Below are 24,464 nucleotides of genomic sequence, written 5' to 3'. Positions count from 1 at the left end.
CCCACCTGACAGCACCTGGAGAGAGAGGCCTCTGAGCAGGACCAGGTCAGACCCAGAGACAATCAGGACACTGAGGGGGCAAGTCCTGGGTTCAAATCCCACGTGTACCACAGACACTTCACTTCTCCCTAAGCCTCTGTGTTTTCTTCTGGAGAAAAGATAAGGGAAGTGATACTTAGCGTCTATCATGATTGTAAGGATGAAATGAGAGCCACACATAAATGTCTGTAAACTATAAAGTCCCATTTTTACTTTCTCAGAACAAAAAGTTCCCATGCCCAAAGCAGGCCCCCTGGATACAGTTACCGACGAGGTTCCAACAGGACTTCCCCAGGGCTGCCCCGAGCGTGGTCACCTGCCCCCGTCCCTCGCCTCCCCCCTGTCCCTCACCCACAGCCAGCCCAGGCTCCAATCAGAAGGTTGTGATAAGCAGAAGGACAATCCTCCACCCTCTGAGCTGGGGTGAGTGAACCTTGCCCTGGAAGCCTATCACAGTTCCACCGCAACACTGTCCTAGGCCACACCATGGCCGGCCTGCTGTGCCTCCTCCTGCTCAGTGCCTCCCTGGCCAGCCTCCTGTCACCCGGGGGAAGTGGTAAGCACCCCTCGACCTCAGGCTACAATGGTGGTCTCCTGGAGGAGGAGAAAAGGTGGGGAGCTAAGGTGATGCCCTTGAACCTCCACATTGTAGACAGTGGGTGCCCGTCCCCTGTCAGAGGCTGATATGAGACAGCTGGGCTTGGTGGTCTCAGCCAAGGTAGCTTAGGGCCAGGTGTGCCTCCCTGTGGGTGGAGAGTCAGACAGCCAGTCAGAGGTCATAAAGACAGATAGAAACACATGGGCAGAGGAAGAGGGAGACAGACAGAGAAACATAGACAGAAAGACAGAGACAGACACACACACACACACACACACACACACACACACAGAGGGAGAAAGAGAGGCAGAAAACAGAGAGGGGGAGATGAAGAAAGAGAGGGAGCGAAGGGAGAGGTGGCAGGTAGAGACAGAGAGAAGCCGCTTTCCTCTGCCAACATGAGCTGGGGGAGAGGAGGGGAGGGGTCAGTCCCAGGCAGAGAAGAGTGTCCACAGCAGGGCAGGGACGAGAATGAGAGAGAAGCTGGTGTTGCCACCCTCAGGCTGGCTCAGCCAGGGGGAGGGGCTGCCCAAGGCTGGCTCAGATGGGGGTGTCTGGACCTTCCAGGGCCCCAGGGCCTGTCCAAAGACAAAGGGCTCGGAAAGGAGAGAAGCAGAGCAAAGTCAGAAGAGAGAACAGAGGTGGCATCACCCTGAGGTTTGTCTGCATCCTAGGTCAAGTGCAAGGACAGGAGTCCTGAGGAGCGACCCAGGTGTGCAGGAGAGGAGAAAGCGGTAAAAAGTCAGAAAATGAAAGAGAAAAGCAGAACAGGGAAGAAACCCATGGAGGGGAATGAGAGGGGAGAAACTGCTGTGCGGATTTTATTTCAAAATCAGCACTTGGTATTGAAGCAGGTATTCGAAGTAATGGGCGAGGGGCCCAGAGATACTAGCAAGTTTGAGGCTGATGCTATTGGGGTAACACTGATGTCACAAAAAGAAATGAGGAATTTGGAAGGGAACGTGATTTGAGGTAGGAATGAAGGTAACCTTCATTGAGCACCTAATGTGTGCCACACTGGACACTGGGAAGTGTATACACTCTTTAAAACAACTCCAAGAAGTAAGCCTATGTCTTGTAATTTGCATTTGCCAATATTAAGTAGTAGGTGACCAAGGTGTATTGGAAACTCAGGCCTTCTAGATTCTGTAGTACTGGGTGTGTGTTTTGGTTTTGGATGTGGGAGTTTGGAGTTTGCGATGAGAGGAGATATCCACCACGATGAGAGAGTTGAAAGCAGAGAGCTGGGATGAAAGTTGGGACTAGCAATACCAACGTGGAGAGTATTATGGTGAAACTCTTAACTCTTCGGTGGAAAAAAGAGAGAGGAGTGCAGAGGGCGAGGAAAAGAATCTGAGGGCCTCCTGTACCACAATGGAAAGAAGAAAAGGAGTGGTGAGTGAGGGAGAGATAAGACTCAGGCAGAGAGTGGGGACAAGCCAGCTGCAGATAGAGACCACAGGGAGGACTCAGAGGCTCTCTGACCCAAGACGTTTTAACTGGCAGGTCACGACTCATTAGTGAGTCATGAAATCAATTTAGTGGTGTTTTGCTTTTAATGAAAAATGACAGAATCAAGTACAAAATTTTGTAATAAGTACTATTTTGTATAAAATCATAGTAAATACTATTTCTTGAAACTTCTGTTTTGTTTTTGTTATTGCTGTTGTTATTTTTCTTTGTAATCCTCACCTGAGGATATGTTTTCATTGATTTGAAACAGAAAGAAAGGAAACAAGAGAGAGAGGGGGATGGGGGTGGAAAGAGAAAGAGAAAAATCGATGTGAGAAAGAAACGTCAATTGCTTCCCATACGTGCCCTGACTGGGGTTGGAACCCACAACCTGAGTGTGTGCCCTGACTAGGAATCTGTCACCTTCTAGTGTCCCGGACAATGCTCCAACCAACTGAGCCACACCAGCCGGGTTGAAACTTCTGGGGTTGTTTTGTTTTGTTGTGTGTTTTTAATCATCACCTGAGGATATTTTTCCATTGGTTTTTAGAGAGAGTAGAAGGGAGAAATATCAATGTGAGAGAAACACATCGATTGATGACCTCCCTCACACACACTGACCACAGCCCCGGTCAGGGTGGAGCCAGCCACCAAGCATGTGCCCCGACCGGAATCAAACTCAGGAGCCTTTGGTCCACAATCTGATGCTCTATCCACTGAGCCAAACCAGCTAGGGCAAAACTTCTGTTTTAATTTGTGTTTGGGAGTCCTGGGACTTGATAGAAATCACCTATAATTGTAGATTGTGATCAAAACATATCACAACTCTGCACTGAACTCTGACCTGCAGGGTGGGTGAGGCTCAGGGTGAGGACCAGAGTGGAGGGGCACAGCCTGAGCCAAAGCAGAGTGGAGTAGCCGGTTGGGGGGAGGGAGGTGACAGTGGCCTGGAAACACTCTGAGAAGGGAGAGTTCAGGAGAGGGGGTTTGCATTGACCACCCTAAAGCTGGGTGTGAATGTGAAGGGTAGTAGTGGATTGGATGGGATGTGTCTACGTCTCCAGAAAAGGGTGTGTGGGGTCTAGAACAGGCACTGTATGTAACTCAAGAAGGAGTCATGAGGGAGGTGGGCGTTTCTTTCCCAGCTGCCTGGTGCCTGAGGAAGGAGTTCTCAGCCTTTTGCAGCAGGGAGGTGACCTGATACTTTGGTAAGTACTTTGTGTGCTTCCCTGTCTTGCAGTGTTCATCCACCGGGAACATGCCAACAGCTTCCTGGACAGGGTCCGGAGGGCAAATTCATTATTTGAAGAGATGAAGAAAGGAAACCTTGAAAGAGAGTGTTGGGAAGAGACTTGCTCCTACGAAGAGGCCCGAGAAGTCTTTCAGGACACGGAGAAGACGGTAAGGGTTGGTGAGACGGAGGGCCAGTTGTGGATACTGCTGGGCCTGAATGGAGATGCTGTCTGGCCCCGTTCCCTGTCTGTGAAGGCTGTCAGTGTCGCCCACACTGGGCCTTCACTCCATGCCCTTCTGTGCTGTGGCCTTGTTACAGAAAAACCGGACCAGAACCAAACACCGCTCTGAGAGTTTGGAGTTACACTTTATTCACAGCGGCGGGCTCAGGGAAATGAATCCAAATCTAAGCACAGCTACAAGCAGAACTTCCCTTTTTATAGAAGAGCCAGCCCTTTGTGTGCTTGCTGGCGGCAGCCTTGAAAACTAAACAGTTCTATCCAATTAAAAAATGCACTTGGCATGGCATTGGGTGTATCTAGTCTCTGGCCTACAAGGTCAGATAGCTAAGTTTATCTCCCCCACTATTCAAGCAGGCTAGAAAGCAAAGTTACTTTTTCAGAATAAGAGGCCGTCCAAAGAATAGCAGAGAATTCCAAACAGTATTTTTACAGAATAGGGGTTTTCTTTCAAAGCCTCCGCCACAGAGAACAGCTCAGGAGAGGCTTTCTAGGGTGGGAGCTGGGGAGCCTGTCTCCTTCTACCACTTGCAAGGCTTTTGTTCCTGGTTCCTCGCCCAACACATATCTCCTTGTTTTGTGGGAAGGAAGCTGAGAAGGTATGGCCAAAAATTGGTTATAAGAATTATGAGAACTTCTGAAGGTATTGTTAAACCTATTCTAAAACATAACAAGTTTATTTAAAATTATTCATGCCCTTGGCCAACACCTCCCTGGACTGGGACACACACACACACACACACACACACACACACACACACACACATATACACACACACGGGAGCCATTGGGTTTTGCCCAGATCCATGGCCACAGCCATATTTGACATCTGGCACCTGAGTTGCAGCCTTCAGAGCTATGGCGCACAGGCACACGACAGCAAAGGCTTCCCTGAAAGTTGCACATGAGCCTCACCCACGTTGGGTAGGGCCCTCATGGCCACCATGAGGACGTGAGGTGGCAGTGAATGGCGACGATGGAAACTGGGAAAGAATGAACTGAAGACACTTGAAAGCTGAAGAGAAAGTAGCAGAGGAGGAGGCCAAGCAGCAGCTCTGAGAGAGACAGGTAGGCCCGGCTGCTGGCACTACCACCACACCACTGACAACCGACAGTGGACCCCCATCCCCACTGCAGGAGCCCCATCCCCACTGCAGGACCCCCATCGCCACTGCAGGACCCACATCCACACTGCAGGACCCCCCGCCCCATCAACACTGCTGGACCCCCATCCACACTGCAGGAACCCCATCCACACTGAAGGACCACCCTTCCACACTGCAGAACCCCCATCCACACTGCAGGACCCGCCCATACACACTGCAGGATCCCCATCCACACTGCAGGAGCCCCATCCCCACAGCAGGACCCCATCCCCACTGCAAGAACCCCAACCACACTGAAGGACCCCATCCCCACTGCAGGAACCCCATCCACACTGAAGGACCCCCCATCCACACTGCAGGGCTCCCATCCACACTGCAGGACCCGCCCACACTGCAGGACCCCCATCCACACTGCAGAACCCCCATCTATAGTGCGGGACCCCATCCACACTGCAGGACCCCCATCCACACTGCAGAACCCCCATCCACACTGCAGGGCCCCCATCCACACTGCAGGGCCCCATCCACACTGCAGGACCCCCATTAACACTGCAAGACCACAGTTGAGCTCCCACCACATGCTGAGTGCTGAGGAGACCCGCACCACACAGGCTCCATGTAGACCCACTCGCTTGCTGCACCTGCAGACCACCTGACCAACATCACCTTAAGGGGTAGGTAGTCTCTATGCCAGAAGAGCCCGGGAGGTTCATCTTCTGTGCCCTTCGAGTACAGGTGAAGTTGCAAGTTATGGCCAATTCAAGGAATTTAAAATCAGAAGAATTTATTTATATCGATAACAGACTGCCTTGGGAGACATAATTGGAGTTTGAGAGAATCCTGGAAAAAAGAAGAAGGGTTTGCAAAGGGTCATTCTCCATAAAATGACACTATTGCCTCCTTGCTCCTATATGTCACCTAATCCTCACTTTGGCCACAAAGACAAACACATCATTGGAGATACTTGGGCTTGGACCTGAATGACTTTATAAAGAAGAAATTTATCATCCACAGTAATAGCATCACATGGATAAGAAGATTTTGGTAAGTTGGGATTCCTAGACATTGAAATTCCTAGGATGAATGCCATCTCTAGTGGAGATGTGCCCAAGTTTTTCATTACCTGGCAAAATAAGCTGGACATGAACTTACATATAAGAATTGCTCCAGAACTCTGCCATAAGATGCTGGTGAGCAGTGGCATTGTCCCAGTTTGTGAAATTGAATGCCAGTTCCAGATGATTTGACTCTAATTCACCACCTGTGAATTTTACATGGCCTCTACAGGTCATGATGATCTCCTGAAACCGTGGAGATTATGTCAGAGATGGTGAAGCACATTACAGACAAGATCACATCCACCCTCCCAATGGCCCAGAAGGCCAAACCCATCAGACTGACTTCACCCCATCTACAGAGTCAGCATGGTAGAAGCACGTGAGAAAGCCCTGTGAGGAACTAGCCTGCCAGGAACAAACCTTCTTCAGAACTGAAGAAACTAAAAAACATTCTTAATAATACCTGTGTGGCAAAAGCTACTGAATGTCCTGTACCTCAGGCCACAGCCAGACTCTGATAATCTTCTCAGACAGTTCCTGTAAGTGAGTCGCAGAAACCCCATATTCATCTGTGATCACCCATGGATAGTGAGATGTTTGGCCAAATGGACCACTCTGGGTCTCACTGAGCACTTTGAGCTATTTGTCACAAAGAAGGAAGCGTGCAGTACCTACAATGACTTAAACAGTTCCATGCAGCAGCAAGCAGTTTTTGAAAGAAAACGGAAGCATTTGAGACCTTGCTTCCTGGCAACTACCATCAGTTTTGCCTCAAATAAACTCTTAAAAATTTTGAAGGAAGAGAGAGAGGGAGGAAGGAGGGTAAGGAAGAGCAGATCAAAGGCACTGATGAGGAGGAGGCCGTGTTCATAGATGAAAAGCTCTGTACTGCCACGGAATGCCCACAACTGGCTGGGGCTTGGGTAGTAACCGCATCGCATCACCATGTGTCTCACAGTCTCCAGTAACATTACAGAAGCACTGTGTTTCCTCCCATAAAACCTGAAGCTAGGAAGGAGAATGTAGCAACCACTAATACATTGGAAAACACACTTGGCACTTCTGTCTAGAAAACAGTCATTGTAAATTGTGGGACTCAGACATCTTTGTATTTCTGCAAAAGATCAAGGTCTGCAAGGGATTCGTGTATGTTTCTATCCGTTTGACCACCAGTGTTCATTTCAGCCACCAGAAGAGAGAAGAGGCATTGAGAATTCATTTTCACGCCTTACCAAATACATGATTTGTCTATTTTTAAGTTATTCATAATTTCAAGAACTATTTTCACTTTTAAATGCTCTTTGAATTCACATATGCATAGTTTTGTGTATGAAATACATACACAAAATATTACTGAATATTTGTAATTCCAATCCAAGTTTATGTACTACTTTTTTCTCAGCATCATTGCCCAAACACTCTTCCTTACTTCTATATATAGCTACCTGCCAAAACCGGTTTGGCTCAGTGGATAGAGCGTCGGCCTGCGTACTGAAAGGTCCCTGGTTCGATTCTGGTCAAGGGCATGTACCTGGGTTGCGGGCACATCCCCAGTAAGAGGTGTACACGAGGCGGCTGATCAATGTTTCTCTCTCATCGATGTTTCTAACTCTCTATCTCTCTCCCTTCCTCTCTGTAAAAAATCAATAAAATATATTTTTAAAATATATATATATATACCATACTTATAATCTTAAAGACCTAAATTAAATTCTATTGTATCAACACATTTACTACTTTCCCGTTTGGGCCATATAGGTTGTTTTCATATTACTATTATGAAATCATGCACATGCATAGTTCTTCTGGGTTATCTCCTAAGAAGAGCAGCTGCTCCAAAGAGGATTACTGGATCAAAGGTTAGCCACAAGTCTGGCTCCAAGTACCATGGAGAAAGCACACTCCACCCTGTCTCCCACTGAATGTAACCACAAAACCCGGGTAGACTGCATAGAGCCGCTATTTGAGGGCCCTGAAAAGTACATAGCAGCAGTCATTGAAGAAAACGAGAGTTCCAAGTACCACAGAGTTGTGAGTTTATCATTTGTATCCCCTGCAGTTCTCCAGACATCACTCGACCTGAATCTAACTGATAATTGTACGAGTCCCAACGATCCTGTGGCAAACCCCCTCTCCTCAAAGTTCCATGCATCCACGGAACTTTCTACAAGATAGGCCATATCCTGTGTCCTAAAAACACATCTTAACAAATGTTAAAGATTGAAAACATATAAAATGTTATCTGACAGTAATGAAATTAACCAAAAATCAATAACAGGAAAATATCTACGTATTTGGAAATTAAATAGCACACAGCACACTTCTAAATAATTTGTGGGTCAAAAAGAAAGTCTCAAAGGAAATTAGCAAATATTTTCAGCTGAACAAAAACAAATATACAACATAGTGCTTCTAGGGCAGCCGTGGGCAAACTACGGCCCGCGGGCCGGATCCTGCCCATTTGAAATGAATAAAACTAAAAAAAAAAAAAGACCGTACCGTTTTATGTAATGATGTTTACTTTGAATTTATATTAGTTCACACAAACACTCCATCCATGCTTTTGTTCCGGCCCTCCGGTCCAGTTTAAGAACCCATTGTGGCCCTCGAGTCAAAAAGTTTGCCCACCCCTGTTCTAGGGGAACTTACAGCATTAAGGTTTTTATTGGAATAGAAGAAATGTCTCAAATTGATATTCTAAGCTTCCACATTAAGATACTAATTAAATAAATAAAATAATAAATAAATCGAAATAAAACCACAAACTGGGTGTCTTAAAATGCTTTTTCTCTCAGTACCACAATTCTGTGGTACTTTGAGAGAAAAAGCTGGAAACCACAGGTTCGACATTAAGGTGTCGCCAGGGTTTGTTCCTTCTGGAAGACCTGAGGGAGAATCCGTTCTACGCCTCTCTTCTAGCTTTTGGTGGCTGCCAACAATCCTTGGCATTTCTTGCCTTGTAGATGCATCACTCCAATCTCTGCTTCCATCTTCACATGGCCTTCTCTCCGTGTGTCTGTCTCCGTTTCTGTCTCTTATAAGGACCCCCTCATTGATTTGGGGTCCACCCTAATCCAGTAGGATCTCATCTCAATTGATAACTTACTTATATCTGCACAAACCTTATTTCCAAATAACGTCACATTGTGAGTTTACACCTGAATTTGGAGGGTTAGGAGACACTATTTAACCTACTATAGACAGAAAAAAAATTTTTTACTCTGTGAACATTTTTTAGTTAATGTATGCTCTTGATGCCATGATTTAATTACCAATGATCATTTTCTAAATTACCATGATTGTTAACCAATAATTCATTTCTTTATTGAATCTTTGACCCAAATATTTCAACTAAAAACCATTTACTGGAGTAGCAAACAGAGCAAAGCATTTTGGGTACAATCCATTTCTTGGAGATTCACTTGAAAATACACTTTCAATGTTCAACAGAGATGGTGATTGAAGCCACCATCTGCACCTTTATAGATACAGAAGATTTAAAAAATTTTCCCATTTAGATTGAATAGTTCTAGAGCAATTTGTTTCTGAAAATGACCTCTGTTTGGGAAAGTATCCTATTCAAGTTGAGTTATTAGGTTATAATTTGTTATAGGTGTAAAATGTCTGTGCTTTCCCTAATGTTCTTTAAAATATTTTTTCTCTTTTAGAATGAATTCTGGAATAAATACAAAGGTGAGATGTTTTCTATTTTAAACTTAAGTGAGAGGGGTTCATTAGGCTATTTAAGTTGGGAGAAATTGTGTTTGAACTTTGAAAATGCTTCCTGAATTGCCTTTCTCTGTTCCTGTTTAAATCCTATGTATTCAACTTGTTCTGTCTGAGCATTTTCATAGGTTATTGTAAAATAGTTTCTTATAGTAACTTTACAGTAATCCTAATGTTGCCACTTACATATAGATTTAAATCAGTATGTTCTCATGTGAGAATACCAAATTTAGTGATAATTTTAAAAATCCAAGAATTATTAATAAAAAAATAGAGTCTGAAAGATTGGATCCTATAATAAGGTAAGCATCTTGAGTCAACCCTTATACCACCTGAAATGGCATTAATCCTGACTAATGTTTTCATTCTGGCAACACCATTCAAATTTCTCAAAATGACTATTGGACTTATCTCTAAATTAGATTGTACAAATGCACTAAGAAATGTGAAGTCCCGTGTTGGTGCAGGGCATCTGTCTCTGCATTTTCATTTTACCCCAGAGCATTTGGAAACAGGAACCCTAACATCTCTGTTGTCCAGTGTCAGACAATCACGTCTTCCCCCTTCCAGATGGTCCCACATAGTCGGCATCCTAGAGCTCTTCACTCTAATGTAAAAATGCTGTCAAACATTTCAGCAAAAACTGGAAAACTCAGTCAATGATCCAGTAAGATAACAGCATCACGTACCCACAGCCACAAAAGGTGAGGATACAGTGAAGATCAGTTAGGAGAAATTGTTTACAGGGAAACAGGAAGAAGTCCACTTTCATTTGAGTTATCTGAAAAAATGTGTGCCAAGATCAACACAGCAAAGTCATTTCCATAGTGACGGAAATTGCCCGCAAGCTTCGGTTTCCAAACCCTTCCTTTGCAGATGGTGACCAGTGTGAAAGCAATCCCTGCCTGAATCAGGGCAGGTGTAAGGACGGCCTCGAGGAATACACCTGCACTTGTCAGGAAGGATATGAAGGCAGAAACTGTGAATTACGTAAGTTCCTCTTCTTGGTAGGCCTTCAAGTCTGAGTTACCTGAAGAATCGAATGTGGGAAAGAGGGAAAAAATCAAAATGTCTAAGGGAACTATCTCATGTCACTTTTGATGTCGAGTCTGTGCTCCATTATGAAGGGCCACTGTAGTCACAGAAAACAACAAAAATTAATGGCCCTACAATCCACTCAGTGTTGGAGTTCAGTGAAACACACAATCACCTCTCCGTTCCTCTGAGAGAGGCTGTGGAACATTCATGAAGCATGTGGCCCACTAACATAGAAATGAGAATTGACTTCCTTCTTGGAGTAGAATGTATCCCTCATCGTTGTTACTTATATTCCTTGTGGTCCTGGGCAATGATTCTAAATCACCACACTTCACATTTATCAGTGCACATGTCAATACTAACTGTTAGGGATTGTCCAAATATAAAAATTTGAAACATTTCATTAATCTTGGAAAAGTCACTAGGAGTTTTCCTAATATGCTGGTTAATTTTTAAATAAAAATTAGCTTTAATATTAAACCAGATTTCCCTAAAGAGAAAGATTTGCTTTTTTTATTACTTAATTTATAATCTTTGGAATGTGCTCTTGAACTAGATTACTTCAGAATTTTCTCAGCCGGGAATATCAATTAGGCATTGTTTCATCCCAATCCAGAGCTGCCGCTCTTCCACACCTTTTGGCTCTGACCCCAGGGCCATGGTGAATGTTTTCTAAAGTTTCATTAACGCTGATCTTCACACTATAATTATCTTTTTTCATCAAAACCCAAATGAAGAGTGTAAACCTCCACAAGCCAGGGTAGCATCACTGATGTGAGTTTGGAGGTCGAGGTCAGTGCACACAGGAAGCAGGTGGGTGATTCTGGCTCAGGCAGAGCTGCGGATCTGAGGTCCAGGGAGACTCGGGTCCACACGGACACTGCGCCAAGCACTTCCCGTGACCCATGAGGTTATCCTGTGAGGTGGCACAGCCTCCTCCACTTTACAAGTGAGGAAACCCAGGCCCGTAGGTGGAAATAACTTCCTCAAAACACAAGTGACAGAAGGGCCAGTTTGGCACTCAGGTTGGCCTGCCTCCAGGATGTGGACTGCCTGTTTTGTTTCTTCTTCCCACCGCACTGGGGCCCAGACCTGTCTCTGAGACCCTTATTACACAGGAACCCACCCTCCTGCAGGCAGCCCTTCCAAGCTGGTCAGGACCTATGTGCCTTCTTAGCGCTGAACTTAAGACCCTTCCAGCCTCCAGGGCCCTCACTGGCCATGTTCAGATTATTTAAGGACCTCCTGGAAGGCTGGTGCCGGGGCCCGGCAGATACTCAGCTCTCACCCTAACTGTACGCCATGGTTTCCCCAGGCAGCCTGGGCTGAGAAGAGCACACGCACAGGCATGGTCCTGTCACCCCACCAGCTGCTCTGGGCAGCCCATCCTGTTTGCCCCAGCTGATGTGCATGGGCCATGTGGCTCCCGCCTTTTGTTCTAGCCAGGGACTGCTATAGGGTTCACGGTGGGTGTATGTCCCCCTGGGGCTGCTGTCCTTCCTCCCGGCCAGCTGCAGCCTCAGTTTCCCCAGTCTGTCCTGAGAACCAACATGTGTCCCTTACAGCCATGCGAAAATTCTGCAGCCTGGACAACGGGGACTGTGACCAGTTCTGCAGAGAGGAGCAGAACTCCGTGGTATGTTCCTGTGCCAGTGGGTACATTCTGGATGACAATGGCAAGTTCTGCATCTCCACAGGTAAGAGGTGCATGGGGCCACCTCACAGGGCTCCCTGAGTCAGAGAGGCCAGTGCAGGACAGCTGGAGCAGCCGGGGTGGGCCGCAGATTTGGAGACAAACCCCTGTTTCTGGGAGCTGCCTGAAACGTGGGGCCGGCGATATTACCTAACTGCTTAGTAAATGTGCAAATTATGGGAGCAATGCATGGAGGGCACTTTGCACAGTGCCTGATTCATAGCAAACCCTAACTATGTAATGAGTGTGGAGGCCTGATTTGTACCCCTGGGTAGGACAGGAGGCTTGGGAGACTGGGAGTTACAATGAACCAAGATGGGAGTGCAGGCGGGTGAGGGCAGCCCAGGCCGGACTGTAGGAGCTGGAGAGCTGGAAAGTGGGGAGCCGAGGCCCTTCGAGAACTAATTTAGGCCCTAGCTGGTTTGCTCAGTGGATAGAGTGTTCAGCCTGTGGACCGGAAGGTCCCGGGTTCGATTCTGCTCAAGGGTACGTATCTGTTTCAGGCTCCTCCCCAGCCCGGACCCTGATTGGTGCTCGTGCAGGAGGCAACCAATTGATGTGTTTCTCTCACACTGATGTTTCTCTCTGTCTTTCCCTCTCTCTTCCACTCTCCCTAAAAATCAATGAAAAAATATTCTCAGTTGAGGATTAACAACAACAAAAAGAACTAATTTAGGTTGTGTGAGCCTGGATGTTAATCAAATTTATTTATTCTTTTCCTTGATAAAAGCTGGACACAATGAGTCTGGCCTAGAAGCTCGGGAGGGCATGGCCTATTAAGGGGCTGAGTACGGGCCAGGCCCTGGGGTCTCCCACACTGTAGAAAGGTCCTCCTATGCTGCAGGGCCAACCTGGAGCCAGTGGTGCTGAGGCACCACTCCTTTCTCTCAGTCTCAAAAAGGCACCAACTTGTTTTGCAAAGCCAGGTTCCCTGACTGACTGACAGCTTCAGCATCAACTGTTCGAGGCGGGTCAGTGAGGGTGAGGGTGTACAAATACAAAGACCCAGGCCCACTCCACAAGACAGGAACATTCCAGAATGACTGCCATTAGATAACATCAGCTCTCTCAACAAGTAAAAGACAGTATCATTTACCTCTCCATTGGTAATGAGATTTTTAAACTTACGGCTCAACAATAGGGGGTAGACTGTAACATATCCACAAATTTTGTTTAAATTCCAGGAATAATTACAAATCTATTTAATGAAGTGTGATATTTGGGGGGTGGGGGGATCAGGTAAACTACTTCCTAATTCAGTATTTCAAAACACAGTGATTACAGATATCAACACCACACTCTTTACCTCCAGCTAACATAGCACAAGTCTGCTGGGGGTGGGGAGGGGTCCTTCAGATCCTGCTGGAGCCCTCGCAAACACTAAAAAGAACTACGTTCTGCTTATCTGATTTTACGCAAACCCACTGAAGCAGAGAGGAGCCATCTGTTTTTTTTTTCTATTTTAAATAAATCTTTACTGTTCAGATTATTACAGTTGTTCCTCTTTTTCCTCCCATAGCTCCCCTCCACCGGGTTCCCACCCCACCCTCCGCCATCACGCCCCCCTCCCCCCACCCACTGTCCTCGTCCATAGGTGTATGCTTTTTGGCCAGACTCTTCCTGCACCCCCGACACTCCCTTTCCCCCGAGAATTGTCAGTCCATTCCCTTTCTATATGCCCCTGATTAGATTCTATTCACCAGTTTATTCTGTTCGCCAGATTTTTTATTCACTTGATTTTTAGATTCACTTGTTGACAGATATGTATTTGTTGTCACTTTGGTGTTCATAATTTTTATCTTTACCTTTTTCTTCTTCTTCCTCTTCTTAAAGAATACCCTTCAATATTTCATATAATACTAGTTTGGTGGTGATGAACTCCTTTAGCTTTTTCTTGTCTGTGAAGTTTCTGTTGAGAAATCAGCTGACAGTCGTATGGGTACTCCCTTGTAGGTAACTAGCTGTTTTTCTCTTGCTGCTTTTAAGATTCTCTCTTTGTCTTTTGTCCTTGGCATTTTAATTACGATGTGTCTTGGTGTGGTCCTCTTTGGATTCCTTTAGTTTGGGGTTCTCTGTGATTCTGGGACTTATAAGTCTATTTCTTTCACCAGGTAGGGGAATTTTTCTGTCATTATTTCTTCAACTGGGTTTTGAATATCTTGCTCTCTCTTTTCTTCTGGCACCCCTATCATTTGGATGTTGGTACGCTTAAAAGTTGTCCGAGAGGCTCCTTGCACTATCTTCATATTTTTGTATTGTATTATTTTTTCCTTTTGATTTTCCACTTGGGTGTTTTTTGCTTCTTCATGTTTCAAATCTTTGACTTGATCTTGGGACCCTCTAGTCTGCTGTTGGATCTCTGTATATTATTCTTTATTTCAGTCAGTGTATGCTTAACTTCTAATTGGTCCTTTTTCATATGCTTGAGGGTTTCACTATATTTCTCATAAGTTTCTGGAAGATTCTTGAGTAGCCTTATAACCATGGTTTTGAACTCTATATACAGGAGTTTGCTTTCCTCCATTTCTTTCATTTGTGACCTGTTTCTTTGCCTCCCATTTTGGCTGCTTCCCTGTGTTGATAGAGTGGCTTTCGGTGCTAGGTGTCCTATAGGGCCCAGTGGCTCAGCCTCCCCAATTACCTGAGGTGGACACTCTTGGTGCACCCCTTTGTGGGCTGTGTGCACAGTTTTGTTGTAGTAAAGCCTTGATTGCTGTTGGTGTCACTGCGAGGAATTGACCTCCGTGCCAATTGGCTGTGAGGACCAGTTGTGTCTACAATGGGAGAACTTCTGTGCTAGAGACACCCTTATGGGGCAGGACTTGCTTCAGTGTGGCTTTGGCGCTCACTGAGTCTGCCCCCTGAGTGTGTCTCTTATGGATGTTAAGAGTTTTAATCTGGATGGTCTCACTCTGACCACTAGGTAGACTGGCTATTGGATCTCCAAGGGGGTGCAAAGTCACCCACTGCCTGAGGCCACCCAACAGGAGATACAGAGAGATCTGCAGATTCCTCCTCTTTGTTAGGGGTTTGGAAGTGCCCAGATGAGGCACAGCTGTGAAGTAATGCAGGCTGCTGATAGCCTTAGGCCTTTTGGAAGCTCTGGGTTTCTATGACCCAGCTGCAGTTTGACAGGTTTTTAGGGGGAGCAAGGCTAGGCCATTTGTATGCAAAAGTCTCTGGGCACAGCTTGGGTGGGGTTATAAATTGGGTGGGGTATAGTCTCAGGGAGTCATGGTGCGGTGCAAACAGCAATGGTTGCCATCGGCCCTCTCCCGATAGGTTCCTGGGTCAATATGTCTCTCTGCCCTGTGCAGGATCAATGAACCCTGCAAGCACCTCTGCGAGAATGCCGCACTCACGTTCCAGCCCTATGCCAGACAGTACAGTTTCTCTCCTTATGAGTCTGGGTCCCCAGATTCTCGCCCAGAACTGGATTTCAGAGCAGTCAGAAGCTTGTATCTCCCTCCCGGTAGAAAAAGACAACAGCATACCCAGCTGCAGCCCCTTTCATGTGAGCCTCCATACCTCCACACTTCCACATCTCTGCACCTCCTACTGGACTCAATGCGCTTTTCTCTTTCCTTTTTGTTGTAAAATTTCCACTCAGCCAGCCTTACCGTGGTTCTGGATGCTATTTGTTTTGTCTTTTAGTTGTAGTTTTAATGTGGTTGTGCAAGGCAGCGAGTCCAGGTGCTTCCCTATGTCGCCAGCTTGGTTGCCCTCTGTTTTCTGATGGGCCTCCACATCTCTCCCTTTCTCTGTCCGCTGTAGGCCCCTATCTCCGCCTCAGTTTCTTAGTTGGTAGTAATACAGAAAGGAAGCTTTCTGGTATTTGCTGACATCTCCCCTGAGCTTGGTGATTTTAAGGGTAGTCATCCCTGATAGACATTATCATACAAAGCCGTGTTGTGCAGTGCTCCTGCTTATGACACAGGTTGTTTGCATATGTTGTCCCTTTTTCCCAGAACAATTTAAAACAACAACAACAACAATATTACATTAGAAAATGTTTGCACACAGCAGGGTTGACAGGATTTGACAGTGAGCACTCGTACGTGCCTACCTGGGTTCAACCATTAACCTCTCTGCTTGCTTCATCACCTGCCTGCCCCTCTGTGTCATCTGTCCACTGTCAGCGTCTGTAGAATGTGGGTGCGTTTTCCAAGTAGCTTGCAGACATCCCCTTCAATGCTTCAGCATCCTGGTCAGCCCCAGAGCCGGTGTCTGCAGCAGGTCCTGTAGGTGAGACTGACACACAGTGTGGGCACTGACAGAAAGGGCACTTTCCCTGCATCATGACAGTCACGTCCACCTTGTAATGCCACCGAGATCAAGACACAGGGCATTCCGCACCCCAAAAGTTCCTCACACCCTTCCCAGTTACCAAGCACACACTTCACGCTTCCCCAACTGCAGTTCTCCAGGCCCTCTGACCTGACCCGTAACCTTGGGGGTCGGAGCCTCTCTCTCTCTGGCCTCCCTATGCCTCCTGCTCCTAATGAATTGTGCATGTGGTGCAGGGAGGGTTTCACTTTGCTGAAGCCCCAGGACATTGGTTTTCTTCCAGAGCCTTATCCCTGTGGGAAACTCACTCTGCCACAGAGGAGGAGGCCAGGGTCCCTGACCACCCACAGCAGCAAGGATCCCCCAGAAGACAGTGGAGACCTGGATCCCACCATGAACCCTTTCGATGGAGACCTGGATCCCACCACAAACCCTTTAGATCTGCCAGGCTTGAATAACACAGAGCCAAGTTCTGCTGAGGAGGAGAACCCACTTGTCAGGATAGTGGGAGGGAGGGACTGCAATGATGGCGAATGTCCCTGGCAGGTAAGTGCTGAGCACGTTCACTGAGTTAACTGGATGGGCAATCCATTCTGGCTGGGCAACGCAGGCACTGCCATGGAGGCCACGGCCGGGATCATGATGCCCGCGCACACATGTGGCCCCTCAGCAGGCTCTAAGCTCCCATGCTGAAGGAACCTGAGATGAGAAGGAACTGGGCGCTTGCCTACGCCCTCCACCCTTGCTGCCCATTCCCATCCCATGCTCAGGATCTGAGCCCTCAAATCTCTCCTACAGAAGGAAAGATGGGTGCCAGCTCAGGCCTTGGATAAGCAGGTAAAGGGCAGCTCCCCTGATTATGGGTGAGGTCTCTGCTGGCTCTTCTCTTTGACTGGAGGCAGAAAGATTTACTCTCCTTGTTTCATTTCTAATTTGGTAAAACTTTTTATTGAAACACCTAAATTCTAATGAGGCAGAGAGTACCTTAGAGCAGCAGTTCTCAACCTGTGGGTCGTGACTCCTTTGGGGGTCCAATGATCCTTTCACAGGGGTCGCCTAAGACCATCCTGCATATCAGATATTTACATTATGATTCATAACAGTAGCAACATTACAGTTATGAAGTAGCAACAAAAATAATTTTATGGTTGGGTCACAACATGAGAAACTGTATTTAAAAAGCCAGAAGGTTGAGAGCCACTGCCTTAGAGAAAAATACATCCATTTGTTATCAAAGGTAAAAAAAAGAAAAATCCTTTTGTTGTTCATTGGACTAAGGTTGGCAGATTTAGCAAATAAAAACACAGGACTTCTACTTAAATTTGAATTTTTTGATAAGCAATGAAAAATTTGTAATTTAAATATATACCAGATATTACTTAGGACATGCTATTATACCAAAAATTATTTGCAATTCCTTTGGTTCCAATTTAACTGGATGTCCGCTGTTTTATCTGGCAATCCTAACTTGGACTTAATACATTTTTAGTGTTCAAAGCCAAAATGGCTTCTCCTACAAGCAAAATCCCAGAGCTGCCAATTACCTCAGCTCACCCTCATCTGCAAGCTACACGACAGTTATGCATTTGTCTGAATTATCAAGAGCCAATACAGGACATTTCAACATCTAGTCATCATTCACCCCACGTGTATTTATGGAGAACTTGCATGTCCGGCATAGAGTTGGGGTTGTGTGTGTAGACTGTGAGATCATCAGAGCTGTTTCTCTGACATGTGGACATCTAGATCTGGGAAAGGGAGGTGAGGTCCACCCAAATGACCACAGTTCAAGTTGATGTGATAAAGACCACCAAGGTGGTACCAGTGGGTGTAGAACGAAGTTCCACTGGGAAGACTAGGACAAGCGCCCACCGGGTGGAGGTGTCAGCTCTGGGGGTGGTTTTAGATGGGACTCCAAGGGCAGAGGGGGCAGGGAAGGGGACTGGGCAGAAGGATCCTCACCAGCCGGTTCCTCGATGAGTCTGTAGGGATTCATGATTCTTGCTCTCCCGGTTCCAGTCTGCACAAGTTGCCTCATCTCCATCTTTAAGAAGAACAGATGGTGTCCAATCTTAGAAAGACTGGCTCTCCCTCACTCATCACCCAAGTTGTATTAAGAGTTGATAAATTATACCAAAAAAAAAAGTGCAAAGAAACATTACAGAAGTCTCCTGACTTATGATGGTTCGACTTTTACAATGGTTCAGTTTTACAATGTTATAAAAGTTATACACATTGATCTTTCCCGGGTTCTCCATGTGCAGTATGATACTCTCTCCTGATGCTGGCAGTGAGCTCAGCCAGGTGATCAAGAGGGGAAGCAGCCAGTACTTCAGAGTGTCTTTTTTTTTTTAATATATTTTATTGATTTTTTTACAGAGAGGAAAAGAGAAAGTTAGAAACATCGATGAGAGAGAAACATCCATCAGCTGCCTCCTGCACATCTCCCACTGGGGATATTCCCACAACCAAGGTACATGCCCTTGACCGGAATCGAACCCTGGACCCTTCAGTCCGCAGGCCGAGGCTCTATCCACTGAGCCAAACTGGTTTCGGCACAGAGTGTCTTTGACTATTATATTCTGAGCACCTTTAAGGTGGGCTAGGCTAAGCTATTATACTTAGGAGGTTAGGTGTATTGAATGCATTTTTTACTTACCACATTTTCAACTTACAATGGGTTTTTTGGGACGTGACCCATTATAAGTCAAGGAACATCTGTACTACATACCAGACAGGAACATCTTCAAGAATTCTTTTAGAACTTGATGTTATTTGTTTCATTTACCCACACATATCCCCAGCCTATAACTGTTGCTTAAAGGATGTGGAATTCCCATAATAAAGGGGAGAAAAAAATGCTCCATCTCTGGATTTGCAAGCTCAGTGTTTTGGAAGGAAAGAAATATAGGAGAATTTTGGGTGGTGACTTTCACTTGCCCCATCAATGCTCACTCCCAGGTGGAATACTCCTCACCCCCAAATCCAAAATCAGGGTGAAAACCCCTTACAGAAGTAGGCACATAGATTCCACAGAAATTAACCTTGACGGTGGCCTTCCATGGGCTGTGGGAGATTGGCTTGAATAGTGGATCCCTTCTAAGGCCACAAGTCACACCAGTGTAGGCAAGCATTCGTACATAGACTGCCTTCTGCCTGGTCTGAGGCATATACTTCATAGCCACAGAGACAATAAAGATCTTCAACGCAGTGACAATTGTTTATCTGTGCATAACTCTTTAGAGAGTGCTGTGACAGAACGAGAACAAATAAAAGACTAGTCATTGTCAGAGTGAGTTTGTAGACCAGGCGGGGAAAAGGCAGGTAAATTATGACACAACTCTACTCAGTGGCTAGCACTTCCACTTAGTAGGACCCCAGCAAATGTCTGTAGAGTAAATGAATAAGTGGGTCTGTTGCCTGGTGGGTAAAGCAAAGACCAGAAGGCATGAGATGCTGCCCACACCCGTGCTGTGGAACCAGGGAGTGGCGGGCTGGGAGGAGATGAGAAGGTGGGCTGGGGTCAACCATGAGGCACCTCTTAGGGAGAGAATGTGCCAGGGTCTAGGACTGAATGGCCAGGGGGACAGGTGTGGTGATCAAGCTCAGGTCTGCAGGACTGGCCGTGTTGGGCCATAGCCCGAGTGGTCAGGAGAACACTGTAGGTGTGCTGGTTCCAGCCCTGTTTTCCAGTCTGAAGATGCCACAGCTCTCTCCTTGGAAAGGGCAGTAGGTTGGGGGTGGGAGGGCAGGAGTGGGGGTTGGGGAGGCTAAGGTGGGCACATGGAGATAGGAGAGAGATGCCCTGATCCAGGCAGAAGCAATGAAGCGGAAGGCTTGAATTACAGATTCCAAGTTTCTATTCTCAGAAAGTCAAGTTCAACCTGTTTGGCCCTGGCGTTCTCATTGCAGGCTCTGCTCATCAAGGAGAACAATGAAGGCTTCTGTGGAGGCACCATCCTGAATGAGTTCTACATTCTCACTGCTGCCCACTGTCTTGACCAAGCCAAGCAATTCAAGGTGAGGGTAGGTAAGTGGCACCACACCCCTCACCCCTGCAGGTCCCACTGTCACGGCCTAATTTTCAGAGACAATTAGAACTGATCAAATTTGTTGGAAACACTAGATAAAATTACTGGAATCCAGGCTGGGGGTGTGTGGGGGGAGTGTCACAGATGAGGAAGAGAAGGGACAAAAGGAGGAGGAGGGGGGGATGGGGAGGAGATCACTAAGGAGGAGGGGGAGAGAGGGAGGGGAGAAGAAGGATGAGGGGGAGGGGGAGGGAGAGGAGAGCTATAAGGAGGAGGGGGAAGAGAAGGAGGAGGGGAAGGTCGAAGGGGATGGGAAGGGAGTATAGAAGAGGGGAAGAAAAGGAAGGAGAAGAAAGAAGAAGAGGAGAGTAAGAAGGATGAGAAAAAGAAGGGAGAAGAGGAGGAGGAAGACAAGAAGGTGAGGAGGGTGAAAATGAGGAGAAGAGGGGAGGTAGGAGGAAAATGGGCAGGTCTAGTCAGTCTTTCTAAGCTGACGGTCTCTGTTGTCCTATCCAGCCCAGTTCTCCTCCATCATGGTCCTCCCTGAGGCTCTTGGTGTCCATGCCCCAAGTGCTGGCTCTCCTCTCAGCGACATTTCCCCTGGGGAGGCCTCCAGAGCCCCTTCGACGATCTGCGCACCGAGTCTCTCTGCCCCTTGTATTTTTGTGTGGGATTATTTCGTAATGTCTGTCCTTCCCTACCAGACTCTAGAGCTGTCTGATGAAAGACACAAATGTGAGCCACATGAATTTTAATGTGCTAGTTACATTAACTTTTCCACTATACATTTTAAAAGTTTACAGGTGAAAATAATTTTAGTAATATATCGTATTTAACTCAACACGTCCAGAATGTTTCAATAGGTAATCCATTGTAGACGTATTTATGAGCTATTTTGAGTATTATTCTCACTCTAAGTCTGAAATTTGACACTCACAGCACGTCTCCGTTCAGACCAGCCACACTTCAAGTGTCCATTGCCCCTGTGGCTGGTGGTGGCCCTCTAGACAGCGCGGGTCTAGACCCTCAGGCCTTCATCTCCCTCCTGTCCCTGGCACTCAACACATCCTCGGGAAATATGTGTACACAAATGAGTGAACTGGAAATCCCTGAAGAACTGAACGTACATAGAAAAATGTGACTAAAAATACTGAAATTGAAGGTCATTTTAATTCACCTCTTTATGATTTCTTATATTTTTCAAATTTCCTAGTGACTATATACCTTTTTTTTTTTAAGTAGAAAAAACAACAATAGCTACTTTAATAAGTAACCCACCAAGAACCCGTGGCCCAGGCTGAGCTAACACGGCCGTGCTCTCACCATTTTCCAGGCGATCGAAACACGGAGAAGGAGGACGGCAACGAGACAGTGCACGAGGTGGAGGTGATTATAAAACATGAAGAGTTTGACAATAAGACCTATAACTGTGACATCGCCCTCCTCAAGCTGAAGACGCCCATCAAATTCCGCATGAACGTGGCCCCTGCTTGCCTGCCAGAGAAGGACTGGGCCGAATCCACACTCATGACGCAGAAATCGGGCATTGTGAGCGGCTTCGGGCGCATGCACGAGATGGGCCGCACGTCCGTCACCCTCAAGATGCTGGAGGTGCCCTACGTGGACAGGAAAACATGCAAATTGTCCACTGGCTTCATCATCACCCCAAACATGTTCTGCGCCGGCTATGACTCAAAGCTGGAGGATGCCTGTCAGGGGGACGCCGGGGGTCCCCATGTCACCCGGTTCAAGGACACCTACTTTATCACGGGCATCATCAGCTGGGGAGAAGGATGTGCACGGAAAGGAAAGTTCGGGGTCTACACCAAAGTCACCAACTTCCTCAAGTGGATCGAGAGGTCCATGAAAAAAACCAAGACCAGGCCCCAGGGTGAGCCGGAGGTCACCACCGCTCCCCTGTCATTAGATTAATGCCCTCCTCCCCCCCACCCCAACACCCCTGGCAGCCATTGGTGCTCATTGTGTGTTAACACGTGCCACTAAACAGGCTGAATCCTCGAGTAAGTTTCCTCTCTATGGTGATTGTGTTGGTTCCTTAGCCTGACCTTGCCCTTGCTCGAGTGAAGTGGGAAATAAAATTGTCATTTGGAACACTGGGTCCTGCCCTTCCCTTGCCTGGCTGGAAGCTTCCTCCTGGAAATGTTATACTTTACAGAACAGGGGTTCACATTCTGCTGATGACTCTTCCACTCAAAACCATGGGAGGCCCTTTCCATTCATAGCACGTTTTTCTGTTTCTGATTGTCCTAAGTCAGTGATGGCGAACCAATGACACTCATGTGAAAGGTGACACGCAAACTCATTTTTTTGGTTGATTTTTGTTAAATGGCATTTAAATATATAAAATAAATATCAAAAATATAAGTCTTTGTTTTACTATGGTTGCAATTATCAAAAATTTTCTGTATGTGACACGGCACCAGAGTTAAGTTAGGGTTTTTCAAAATGCTGGCACGCTGAGCTCAAAAGGTTCGCCATCACTGTCCTAAACTGCCCTCTGGGCAGGACATACTCAGGACCCTTGAGAATAAATGACCAAGGTTCTGGGAGCAGAGACAAGGCGCAGCAAGGGTGACCGCACCCCGGTCTCTGGGTGGGTTCTCCCCCAGGTTCAGCATAGCCTCCCAGGCATGTGGTTCACCTGGACAGAGACAAGGGTGGGAGTGTGTCCCCCAGGGGGTTCCTGTGAAAGGCAGACTCCCTGGGAAGTGGAGGCCCAGAGAGCTGCTCATTGGCAGGGCATTTTAACCTTGACTTAACCACTGGCTCTTCTTTCTGGCTTCATGCTAGAATCACCTGGGGTGCTTATATTTGTTTTTGGGTATGTGTTTTTAAATCCTCACCTGAGGATGTTTCTTTTTATTGATTTTTAGGGAGAGACAAAGGTGCACCTGGGGCCCTTTAAAAATGTGGCCACGCCTGGCCCACCTTGCCCTAACCTGGTGTGCACCTGCTACCTAGCACACACCTCCCTCCCCAGCATGGCTGCCAAGGTGCAGCTGCTTCTGCTGACCAGAGGTGATTCGCACTTCCCTGCCACCGGGCACTTGTTGCAAAGAGACTAGCCCTGATGAGAGCCAAGAAATGAGACTCCGAGACTCCGTATTCCCTGGAGACAGTGCCTTCCAGACTTCCTTGGCCCTGAATGAGGGGAGTGGAGAGTGGGAGCCTCAGGGAGGGGCTGGATGATGAAACGGCCAATGATCCTGATCCTGATGCTCAGGTACTATGCTACCCTCCGAGCTCTCCCGGGGGAGGGGGGGGGGTGGGGGGGGGCCGTACTGAGCTGCGCAGAAGTGAGAAATGAGCTACACTGTGAGGTCCTTCACGCAGGACTCCGTCTCCTTGCCCCCAAGCCTGGCCCCAGCAGAGTGTGTGAGGCCAAGTTGTCAAGAGAAGCCCTGTGCCTCCATGGCTGAGCTGAGGGGCTGAGAGGAAGGCCAAGGAGCCATCCTGGCACAGCCCTCTTGACCTTGAGCCAACTTGTCCTGTAGTCGGTCAACAGATCACTCAGGGTTGCAGCAGAGCAGTCCCCACCAGGCACACCAGGCAGGGGCTATCCTCCCAGAAGTCTGTGTCAGGGCCTGTGCACTAGGAATCCTGTGTCGCGAAGGGTCACAAGACAAGCTCTGCCTCCCAGAGCCCCTGAATTTGGGGAGGAAGGTACAAGCCCAGCATGCAGGTGCAGGAGGCCCTGTGTGGGGCCCCACCTGACAGCACCTGGAGAGAGAGGCCTCTGAGTAGGACCAGGTCAGACCCAGAGACAATCAGGACACTGAGGGGGCAAGTCCTGGGTTCAAATCCCACGTGTACCACAGACACTTCACTTCTCCCTAAGCCTCCGTGTTTTCTTCTGGAGAAAAGATGAGGGAAGTGATACTTAGCGTCTATCATGATTGTAAGGATGAAATGAGAGGCACACATAAATGTCTGTAAACTATAA

The 24,464-nt window shown here is 47.1% G+C and overlaps 1 protein-coding gene and 1 long non-coding RNA gene across 2 annotated transcripts in view; one reads left to right on the top strand and one right to left on the bottom strand.

The window, feature by feature from the left end:
• Nucleotides 1–24,464, bottom strand: part of LOC308514602 — a 56,936-nt gene that overhangs the window by 25,641 nt on the left and 6,831 nt on the right. Inside the window, exon 2 of the long non-coding RNA XR_013995599.1 lies at nt 18,432–18,513. This is a non-coding gene — a long non-coding RNA (uncharacterized lncRNA). The remainder of the gene's footprint in view (nt 1–18,431; nt 18,514–24,464) is intronic.
• Nucleotides 526–22,432, top strand: LOC308514599 (coagulation factor X-like; the record flags this gene model as incomplete). Its single annotated transcript, XM_081084801.1, has 8 exons — nt 526–595; nt 3,330–3,490; nt 9,394–9,418; nt 10,328–10,441; nt 12,055–12,186; nt 16,753–17,015; nt 20,382–20,499; nt 21,834–22,432. The coding sequence occupies 8 exons, from the start codon at nt 526–528 to the stop codon at nt 22,430–22,432; spliced, it is 1,482 nt and encodes a 493-aa protein (XP_080940927.1).

Source organism: Myotis nattereri (genome assembly GCF_964212035.1).
Source record: "Myotis nattereri genome assembly, chromosome: 2".
NCBI lineage: Eukaryota > Metazoa > Chordata > Mammalia > Chiroptera > Vespertilionidae > Myotis > Myotis nattereri.
Note: the sequence above shows the minus strand (reverse complement) of the source record. Positions and strands in the feature narration are given on the sequence as shown.